At 32.8% G+C, this 11,569-nt stretch overlaps 1 protein-coding gene across 5 annotated transcripts; it reads right to left on the reverse strand.

Annotated features, from left to right (window-relative positions):
- Positions 1 to 1,759: 1,759 nt before the first annotated feature.
- LOC122599069 (bifunctional 3-dehydroquinate dehydratase/shikimate dehydrogenase, chloroplastic) lies at positions 1,760 to 10,821 on the reverse strand. Of its 5 annotated transcripts, XR_006323858.1 has the most exons (15): positions 10,709 to 10,821; positions 10,258 to 10,499; positions 9,509 to 9,614; positions 7,732 to 7,959; positions 7,075 to 7,421; positions 6,890 to 6,953; positions 6,671 to 6,779; positions 6,260 to 6,403; positions 5,256 to 5,404; positions 4,974 to 5,136; positions 4,806 to 4,867; positions 3,978 to 4,120; positions 3,244 to 3,342; positions 2,568 to 2,655; positions 1,760 to 2,019 (listed from the first exon to the last, which is right to left on the reverse strand). XR_006323858.1 is itself a non-coding variant. In XM_043771519.1 (12 exons), exons 1-11 carry the CDS (start codon positions 10,715 to 10,717, stop codon positions 4,827 to 4,829), a joined length of 1,602 nt encoding a protein of 533 aa, XP_043627454.1. In that variant the 5' UTR covers positions 10,718 to 10,821; the 3' UTR covers positions 3,841 to 4,120; positions 4,806 to 4,826. The 5 variants fall into 5 exon arrangements, 2 of the variants coding, with proteins under 2 accessions (XP_043627454.1, XP_043627455.1); XR_006323857.1 differs by lacking the exon at positions 2,568 to 2,655; XR_006323859.1 differs by lacking the exons at positions 2,568 to 2,655; positions 3,244 to 3,342.
- Between the last annotated feature and the right edge of the window lie 748 nt (positions 10,822 to 11,569).

The following is an 11,569-nucleotide window of genomic DNA, read 5'->3' on the forward strand; positions in this document are numbered from 1 at the left end:
GTGGATGGGCATGTGATGTGATGTCACATATTTCAAAAGAATTCCAATCAGTACAACGACTACGATTCATATATATTTAAACACATATATTTTAATAAAATAAAATAATCTTATAAAAATAAAAATTCTAAAAATATATAAGTAAAACAAGCTTTAATTAAACATTCTCGTGACGATTTTTATGGACATCTTTTTTGCCTTAAAAAGCTTCCAATTATTTTTTCATAACAAGTTTATTTAATGGAAAATGATTAATGTACCTAAAATATGGGCCTAAAAGTATGCCTAATGAGGAGGAATTGACACATGGCAAATTCAATAGTAAAGATCATGAAAGAGAATATGTGGAATCCATGTGTCAAAATTTAAATGTATTAGGCATACTTTTAGGCACATTATTAGGCATATTTATCATTATCCTATGATTCTCCTATTACATTATGTCATATCCGGACTATGTTCGGAGTTTTATTTTTTTTTAATATTATTTTTTGTTTACATGTTTATGCCTGTTTGTTTTATATTCTTGTTTTCGTTTATTTGCTTTTAGTTATATATTTGTTGGAAGACTTCGCAACGCGACATTGTGAATTTGTGATCATGAAAGAAGATATCACAGCCAAAATTTGTTTGTCTGAATTTAGTTGGATCAGCGAAGAGAACTAAATAAAGCTGACACTGTCCATTTTCGTCTACAAATCAATCGTCTGAAAACAAACAAAGAACTCATCTCTTGATTCCATTCCAAGACTGGTTGTTACTCCAACAAGTAGCCCCGACGTATATATGGTAATGTTAGAGAAACGACGCCTTTATCTCGAAGTACACAATATGATACATCTTTCTTGTCGTCAGAGGCGGTACCAGGAAAAAATTCCAAAGGGGACAAACTTAAAAAACTTATGAAAAATAAATCTAAAAGGGGACAAAATGTTAAAAAACTATGAAAAATACATGACAAAATTTAAATTTGGAGGGGGGCATTGGACCCCCTTGCCCCCCTTTGGTACCGCCCCTGCTTGTTGTCGATATGTCACCAAGGTGGTTCACTAACGCTAAGCTGGAGCTCGCTACTGTAGGATTCTTGCAAGCAGATTTCTTGGTTGAAGGAGGATGTGGGTCAGTACATAGAGGGGTACTTCCGGATGGCCAGAAAGTTGCAGTTAAATAACACAACTAGAAAGTTATAAAAAAAGATCAACAACTCTGCTCAAAAGTTGAAGTTGTTGAGTTGTGCCGAGCATTGTTATGTTGATTGGATCTAATCCTGAGTATGCACAGAGTAGCTGATCACCAAGAAGGTTTGGTTCGTATTCCTTTGAAGTTGTACTAGTAGAGCTTGTTACATAACTAAAAAAGCGGTGGATCTTAACCGACCTAAAGGCCAACAATGCCTCACGGATTGGGTGGGTTCTGGTCAGGCACCAAGGTTATGAACAGTTAGCAAACATATTCAAGACTGCAAATTCAGCCCATTTCCTTATGTATGGTCACATGGGTCAATATGGGTTATGTTATAATCTTGTTAGTTAGTTAGAAGAGGAACATGCATGTTGCAACTTGTAACAAGAAATTTGTTTTACCTTACATTTAACACTCTATTTCTTCCTATTTGTCAGGCCAAAGCCTAACCGAAGTTTCAACAATGCAGGACACAATGAAACAAAGTTGAACTTACCAAAGTGAGAAGAAGATAAAAATACGGAGTAATGGGTTTAAGATAACGACAAAGACTGGGACACAATAATAAAGCTTGTACTAGTTATAAGGTAGGATACCCTTCATTGACAGAAAAAGATAACATACCTAAGAGCTATTATAATGAAACAAAGTGGAACCTTATTTACTTGTCGACATAATGATCGAGTACGATTTATAGCAAAAGCCCAAACTGGGACTGCGGTGGTTCAAAAGATAAAAATTAGGGATCGCTTTGAAGGTCTTGAGAATTTGTTTAGGAGTCAACTGGTCGCAGATGGCAGCAGCAGCAGCATCAAGGACCAGATCATAGACTGCAACCTGAATGAAGTGAAAACGTACAGAATATTAATTAGAAACAAAAAGATGAGTAAACCAAATACAGTAGATACAAAACAAACAATGAGAATTGAAATGATAAAAATATACTGTAATAATGATAATGAAGAAGATAATAATAATAATAGATGGTTTAGTGTGTGTTTTTTCTCTCTAATATTGGCGATTTTTTTTTACCCTAGGGAAAACCGAAATTCTACAGAAATTGCTATTACGCTTTAACTTTTGATGCTTTGCAAAATATGTTTGGTTAATAACAAACCAACTACCAAATTTAATTCTCAGATAATGTTTGTTCAAAAATAAAATAATCTCAAATCATGTCTAAGATCTAAGATGAAAAATTAACTCTTGATTCTTGAATACACATGATACAGAGAAAGCTAAAATTAGTAGTAGTAACAAGGTGATAAGGAAGAAGAAATCAGAAGAGGATAAGAGGTGTTATTGACTTAACATAGGGTTTGCAAAGACTTTTATTTTAATTTTTTTAAAAGAAATGTGAATGTCACGTGCTTTAGTATTTATACCCTCATTTTGTTTAGTCCGTCAATTTCTCCATAATGAAGTCGAGGAGAAATTTTGCTTCACAAATCCAATTTCTCCACATTTCTTCACCTATTTGGTGGTAATCAAAATAAAAAGAGTCATTTTTTGAAAAATCTATTTCTCTGTGTTTATTAATTCTTCCAAACAAAAGAAATGATTTCATTTCATTTCTCTACCCTTATTTTTTTTACCAAACATTTTCTAAGGGTATATTTGGTAAAAGGAAATTCAATAAAATTGACAAAGAAATTCAATAAATTCATTTCTTTGATAATAACAGAAAAATGAGTAGAAATCACTTTTTTTTTAATTATTTTTAAAAAATCGATAAAAATAAAAAATTTACATAAACAATTAATTAGTAAGAAAGGTACTCGTATAACAAGTGGTCGGCTTTACTTGCTAATCGCTACTGCTTACCATCATCATTAAATAACTGTTTCTTTTTTAGTCATTAAGTGTTGAGTGTATTAAATGGTTAAATGCATTAAAAATGTCTGTATATATTAAGTAAAATATAAGTAATTGACGGTTATTTATGAGTATTAAGTCAAAAAAGAAATATAAAATTTGACTGAATGATTAAGTTCTTAACTATTAAATTTATTAAGTAAAAAATAAACAAAGGGCAACTGGTAGAACATTCGGTCAACTTACAAGCGAAGAGACGAGAAGAACAACCACCAAATATTTTCTTTTATTCTTCTAATCAACACAATAACTTCATAAAATCAATCTCTTCTTTACACTCGTAATCTGTAAAAGCCACAAAATTCCTTTCTCAAATATGCAAAATTTCCGGTAAGTTTCCACTATTTTCCGACCAAATATTTGTGCTCCTTTTCTAAACTTGATTACACTATCAGATCTTTGGTTCTAGCATGGAAACTCAAAAAGGAGGCGAGCTTATACTATGTAGCATGTGTTGGTCATCGTGATTCGTGAGTTTCAATTTATACCATGTTCAGAATGTTAAATAGGTACAGAATTTGAATTCTCCGTGTTAGTTTTGTAGTACAAATGTGGAGAAATTCATTTCTTCACAAATTACGAGGAAATCAAGTTGTGTGTGATGGATTTCTTAGAGAAAACCATTTCTCCGTGTGTATATTTCTCACCCTCACTTAACCCTACCAAACAATGGAAACAATTTCATTTCCATTTCCATGTTTCTCCTCTCATTTCACCCTACCAAACACACCCTAAGGGTGTTCCTATCAATCTACACCTATTTTCGGAATAATATCAAAACTATTTATAAAAATAAATTCAATATTAGCATCAGAAAACTGAGAATACAATGGTTTGTCAATAAGAAAAATCCTTATTTTCGTAGACAAAAATACTGATACAATAATGAATGATGTAATAACAAGAATTGTAATCACCACCTGCATGCTTCATATGTGTATCATTTTGCACAACACATATTGGTTTGAAGCCTCCAGTGTTAGTGTCTCTATTCTGTATACAAGTACCCAAACTTCAGCAGAAGACAGGGCATTTCATTCAAAGTCAATGTGGACCCATTTACCTAAAAGGGTCAAATTTGGGTTAAATTCGATCTCGATGTGTCTAATGAGTACAGTAAAGAAAATGCCAAAGTTAGAACAAGTAAAATGGGTCAAACGTCAACCATGATATATACAAAATTTTCATTTCCTAATCCAGAATAATCAGATTATTAATTTAAATCATAGTTACTAGTAACTACTTAACATAATGGGTGGGTAAAATGACTGAAAACAGGTCAACACTTTGGAAACCAAGCTTCTCATTATCGCATAAACAGAAACTACGTTTCATCCACTCCTGTTTTAGCTACTAAAAAATTGCCAAGATATAGGAAAGCTTTAAAGGCTTTACTTTTAACCCCTTCAAGTATGTGACTCTTGAACAAAAAAATTTGTCAATTTCATAACCGTAAGCAAATTGACCCACATAGATGGTCAATGTGAGACAAAAGAAGACATGAAGAACTTGACATACGAATACTGATCATGTCAAATATTATTAATGATTTATGTTTTATGTAAGTTGGTGACTTGGTGAGGACCAAACAAATACCCTTTTTTAACTGACAAATCTTATTGTTTGCGCATATGATTGTAAAAATCTGAATGTACATAAGGCCTTTAACTATTTGCCTAATTTTTGGTTCATACTACATACTTAGAGAATTCAAAATAAATAAAGATGCAATTAAAAAAGGTACATACCTAGAAGATTACCCAAGACAATCAAGATCTTTCCATAATCTCCCTAAATAATTCCTTAGGTGCTGCAGTTGAAAAAATATAAAAAGATTGTAAAAAAAGGAGGATGGTAAGATCATACAAGTAATGTAGCATGCATTTTATATCATAATTTTGCAATTTAAACCTTACCAGGCAAGCCTGTAAATCTCTCATATTGTTCGTATGCCTGCCCTATAAACATCTCCACCCCTGTTACAATTGTAGCTCCACATTCTCCTGCTTCCCGGAGTAATCTGGTAATTTTCGGTGTGTAAACAGCATCAAATACCAGAGCATAAGACTTCAAAGCTTCCTGCCGAAAGAAGAAAAAAAAAACAGATCTCATGCCCACATTCACCTCATATCATAATTGAATTTCCAATTGCAAAGCATTAAAATTAAAATATATAAAGAATGGTAGATTAGACAAACCTTCAAAACAGGAGTCTCGTCAACTTTCGGCTGCATACCAATTGAAGTAGTGTTTGCAAGTATCATGCCCTCTTCTGGGCTGTAAGTATTTAGATCAGCAAGAGACAATGCTTCTCCACCAATTATCTCAGCAATTTCTCTAGCACGATCTAAGAAATATCAAAAATGTAACAGCTTTCAATAGCTATATATATATATATATATGCATCTTAAGAGATGTTTGGATTTGACTTATGCAACTGATTATCTAATAATTGTTTGGGGGTGTTCACTATTTGGACATAACATATTGTCAGATAAGTTGAATTTGTCTTTTTAGTAATATATACCAAGACACACACCCACTTGTAAAATCAAACCAACCGAATTGTAATTGGGTTTAGGTAGTTTGGATGGTTTGGTTACAACTTGAAAAACCGCTAACCAATTGATTTCACCAATTTGGTTCAGTATAAACCGATCCAACCAAATGAACACGTCTCGTTACTGTGACTTCAAGACGTAGTTTTCTGTTTCTAATGTTTTATAAACAGAACATGCCCCTGATTATTATAATTAGTTTCATACCAGCTGCAACAAAATTAATTATCTACGGACTATGGAAAGTTCAAAATGACCTATTTATCCGTACTTTTAACCTACCTAAAGAGACTTTTACCTACATTTCACAAACCATCTATATATTTTTCACCAAAATGTCAATTTTGTGAATTTTATCTATTAGCTACTTAAAGTGTCTTATTATGACAATTTCAAGTACCTCATCTGAGCATTGTCTTCCAAAACCTTTTATATTACAGTTGATTATCTAATTCTGATCATTCAATATCAGATAATAACTTGTAAAAATCACATCCAAACACCCCCAAAATAAGATGAGAACCACATTGTTAAATTTTAGACAAACTGAACTAGAAAAAGAATGCATATAAAACTCGCATGATTTTAAGTTCTGATTAAGTCAGATATCAAGAATGGTAATGCCAAAGCTAGTGAAATCTAACCATAAGTCCGATTGGCTATCACAATTCTTGCACCCTTCGCTTTTGCTCCATAGGCAAGTGCTTTTCCAGCACCACCAGCACCAATTACTACAAATAGTCTACCGGCTAAGGGTGACCCAGTTGCACCATTCTGAATGCCTGAACCTGTAAATAATTAGCAGTATCTATCCACAATGTTCAACTGTTGTGTTATAAGAAATCAACATGATAGAACATAGAGGTAGAAATTTCGACCATTTACTTACAAATGAGTTGATATGGGTTTTTTTATCACAAATGAACTAAACAGATATAATGCTAGAAAAGAAACAGGTCGAATAGGTTGACAGTCTACCAAAGTTATTTTGACCAGTTACCAGACCCAAGAACCCGCCCATCTTGCCATCTTTAATAGGAAGTAAAGAAAGAAACCTCGTAGACCATCCTCGATAGCAGAAATAGCACCAACATAGTCGGTATTACAGCCGTACAACTTCCCATCATTTGGTCGCCTGATAGCACAATTAACTGCTCCTATCGACTGTTAAAACCAATCAGTAACACAATATATAAAAGCCATAGTTCACATTTATCACCATGCGAATCAGTTTCAATACACAAACTTTCTATACAGATAACAATAGAATTTACCTTGGCAACTGGATCAACCTCATCACAACATTGAAGTAACGATTCTTTGTGAGGAATGGTACAACTGCATCCGATAAATTTGGTAAATACATTTTGAACTTACTAATATACTTTGACCACAAGATTCAAAGACAACTAATGAAGAAACTGAAATATTGTCTGAAACAAGATACGTTAAACTCAACCTGAAACCAGCAAAATCGATAGATGAGTATGTCTCCAGAAAATTCTTCACATTATCCACTAACAAATGTACATAAACACCATTGAAGCCAACTGATCTGAAAGCATGATTGTATAACATAGGTGATTTGCTATGCCCAACTGGCTTCCCGATAATACCAAATACTTTTGTGTCAGGCCCCAACTGCCTAAAGTTGAACAAGTCCAAAAGATCCCTAATTGTAGGCTGCCCAGGTGCAGATACCTTTCCATGTTCAAGGGTACCAAATGTCAAATATCCACCAAATTTTGGGCAGAGTACTCTAGACATCAAACCCTTCTCACCCATCACCATTGCTATAATTGGAACCTGGAAGATTGATCAACTTACTTCAATAACCAACCATATATATATCCAGAGGTTTTAGATTGTAAGGAGGATCGCAAAACTACAAAGTGGCTAAGAATACTTCATTATATAATAACGTCTACTACCCGCTCGTATCTCATACTCTGGATTCACGAGTTATCGATACTCATTATCTATATTAGTTACTCTAATTTGCTGCAAATACAACATTAGAACCCAAGTACCTAACAATTTAAACTAGTTGGGAACTTGAAATAAAGAGAAGCGAGCAAACAAAATATATGGCTAGGATGTTTGCTGCATGACTTACGCCGCTTACTTGAGAATTAGCAGTTATTTGAAAAACCCGTGCTACATCAGTTATATCTACAGCGGTTGTTGCAAACTTCACTATGTCAGCCCCTGTTGATTGTATTTTCGCCACAAGGTTGCCCAACTCTTCTACTGATGGAGTATTTTTATAATTGTGGGAAGAAACTATAAGTTTACATTTTGTAGCCTTATCTCCACGGATTAAATTGTTAAAATCATCAACAGCCTGCATAAAAGTAACTAACATGAGATATCTGATTAAGTATAATGTTTGAAACTAGATAACCATTGGTACCAGTAGTGGTATATCATAGCCCTTGTCAAGGGCGGTTCCATGTTGATACCAACTAGGTCCACGGACCTACGTTAGATCGGAATTTTTTTTAGCAAGCATATAGAAAATTATAGGACACATGTTATCCAAGAGTTTGAACCTAGGTATATTCTAAAATAAGTCTTTTAAAACATTTTAAGTAAATTATAATTAGATACACTTAGTTTCTGTTCCTACTTCCTAGATCCGTTAGTTATAAAATTAAAACAATTTATAAAGATTCATGAACTCTTTTTCTAATCCTAATGGTTCACTTGTAGCATACCAATAACTTTTAGAGTTTTAGTCACTATTCTTTCATTTCTAATCCAAAATCTCTAATCTTTAAAACACTAAACTTATCAAAAGATTTTTTCGAGTAGTGATATTGTGTAATAAGAATACCCCAACAACTAATTTAGCAAGATTTAAAGTAGTCGTGGAAGGAAGCTTGAAATCGGAAGGAGGAACCAAACAAGATTTACCAAGAATCAATTCCTACAGTAAGAATTGTACATCAATAAAAACTTGTTTCATTTCATCGGACTGAAGATAGTGGTCGTAATAGAAGTTGAGTTAATGTCATGGCAAGGTAGAACTAAAGAATCTTATGAGAATTTCACTTAATTGTTAATAGGTACTTTGTGAAAAAACTCGCTTTGTGAAAGGATTTCGACTTATTATATATGATGTTTCGTGAAAACCAGACCCGTTATTGAGTACGTGAAAAAAAAAAATTTGGCCCAAACTAAATTTGGACACACGTGATTTCCATTCCTAGATCCGCCACTGGCCGTAGTGCTTGCACTTGTTGGAATTTGGGATTAAAAAGATTACACAATGAAAAGAATCCTGAAGATAGTACTATAAACACAAGCATGGGCATGATCAAATAAAAAATGAAGCAATATAAAACTAATGCATCTAAAAGAAAAATTACGAATAAAAGATATTCCTTCTATTTAGGGAACCGCGTTGGTATGTACAATATTGGTTCAAGGGGAAGAAATATAACAGAAGCAATACCTTAGCATAACAAAATCATATGTAAATCTTATTAATTTACTGTGGTCATTTATTAAGCAATATGTGGGACTATATAGTTTAATAATAATTTAGTTCCCTGGTTAGTTGATTGTCTTTTCATCCTCAAGCAGAAGTTAGGCATATAGGTTAGGTCTACTATCACTTAAGTAAATCAGATGTGGATATGATTATAAAAATTTATGTTATTACCAACTAGTGTAAGATTCATTGATACAATTATAGCAGCAAGTATCCACATTGTGACTCTAATTTATTCCAACTAAATTATTTATCAGGTTCTAAATTATACAACTTAATTTGATTAGCTTGGATGTCTGTTAGTAAATCTAGTAAGTTTATAAAACGCAAGTACAAACATGTGAATATTCACGCTGTTCACTTCAAATGAAATTGTTATTGTCAAGCAGAAATGAACCTTTAGCTCAACATCAATGTGATCAGCTCCTAACTCCATCGCTAACCGGAGAGCAGCCAATCGGCTCTGTTCATCTCCATCATACTGACCACCTTCCCATGTTGGTCTACAATATAACACAAAATTAGAAACCTTTTCGGGCCAAATCAACTGTTAGGTCAACATGATGTAATAAGGAACAAGTGTTATCAACATATTGTAAGTCTTAGCTGCAACAAATTGCAAGTCTTAGGCTCTTAGCTACAAAGAAAATCGCAAATCACTAGGCAATGAAGAATTGTGGAACAGAAATTGCTTTTAAAGAGCAGTTTTTTTATAAAAGCATAAAATCATGTTGTCTTAACCACCATTTTCAAATGGCTTGCGAAAAAAACCCTACTTTCTGATTATTTGCATACTGCAAACACCATAATCATATAATCTTCCCCAAAATGCAATTCCAAACAACATATGAACTACTTGCTAATACGATACTTATATATTCTTGCTATGTCACACAATTCCAGATACCAAAAACCGAAACAGCCACATTGCTATCATAATAACGATACAGATGCCTTAGATGAAAAAGTATCACATCAGTACATAATTCCCCAAAATGCAATCCCAAAAATAACATACTACGTATAAACTACTACTAATATATTCATGCATATACTTCATAGGTCACACAATTCAACAAGATACCAAAAAACCGAAACAGCCACATCGATAACGATAAGGATTAGTTAGTTGAAAAAGTATCACACCTGTACGTAAAAAGCGTCGGTAAAGGACTAAGTTTAATAAGGGTTTGAGTATCCTCCCTTGCACTAAACCCTTTCAAACTATCCAATCTGATTTCAACCAAATCAGCACCACTTATTTTGGCAGAATTCATCTGAATCAACATCTGATCCACCGTATCCGCCATTATCGGTGCACAAATTAACGTCGAATTCCTTGTTATCTCTTTACTACTTCCCCCCATCTTCTCCACTTGAGGTGTTACCTAACCACAAATTATTCCCCAATCAATCCCCAAACTATACACACATTTACCAAAATTCACTTTCCACATATATATATATATATATATATATATATTATTAAAATGAATCTGAACAAGATACATATATTATTGATAAAAACCTGTAGCTAAAACTTTATAATGAATAAATATATAAATAAATATAAAAATAGATACAGAAGAAGACTTACAAGTTCCATTGCGAGAAAAGCGGACTTTTATTTTATATATATATTTTATATATAAATGAAAATGAAGAAAGAGCAGATAAAAATATATAGGTGAGGTGAGGGGGGTTGGTGGAGAGTTGAGAAAAGAATTTGGTTTTTTAAACTTTGGTGGACTGACTGAATGAATAGATAGATAGTGGTGGGAAACAGAAGGGGTGGGTTAGTTGGCAGCTCATCTTGAACGTTGGATCACAAACTAACCAACCATTTTTTTCTTTTTTTTTTTTTTTTTAGTTTAGCTACATATATCAAAATAAATTGAAGTTTTGGTTTTATATGTGTATACCAACCAAACTTTGGCGGCCTTCATATGATTTGTAGGTCAAGGCTGGGTGTTTCACAAGTGACTTGACTTGATGTGTTGCCTGATTAATATAGCATTGTCATCCTCTTTCACGACTCATTTCACCAATTTTATTCTTTTAAAAACTAATTTTCTCTCTTACATCCACCCAACTCAACAAAAACCAATTCTTACACTCCGTTTCACAGCCCAAAAAAACTATGTTTTTCAATAAATAATAATGTTTTTAATTGGAGTTATTTTTTTTTATTTAAATCTATTTTAAGATATTATAAATAATGTTAATGAGTCTGACTCATTGATAATGTCTTTGATTTTGAAAAGAAGCACTCGTTTTCAAACTTAACTTTTCACATTTATAGGATGTATTAATAAAGAGTTTTTCGAGAATTTAGATGATTTTTCAAAGTTAAAAGTATTAGGATTAGATGATGATTTTATATAAAAGTGAATAATGAGAATATATATACTTCGAATTTTTTTTAATGTAATTCAGATTTAATTTAGATTTACAACAA

This window comes from Erigeron canadensis, chromosome 5, assembly GCF_010389155.1.
Source record: "Erigeron canadensis isolate Cc75 chromosome 5, C_canadensis_v1, whole genome shotgun sequence".
NCBI lineage: Eukaryota > Viridiplantae > Streptophyta > Magnoliopsida > Asterales > Asteraceae > Erigeron > Erigeron canadensis.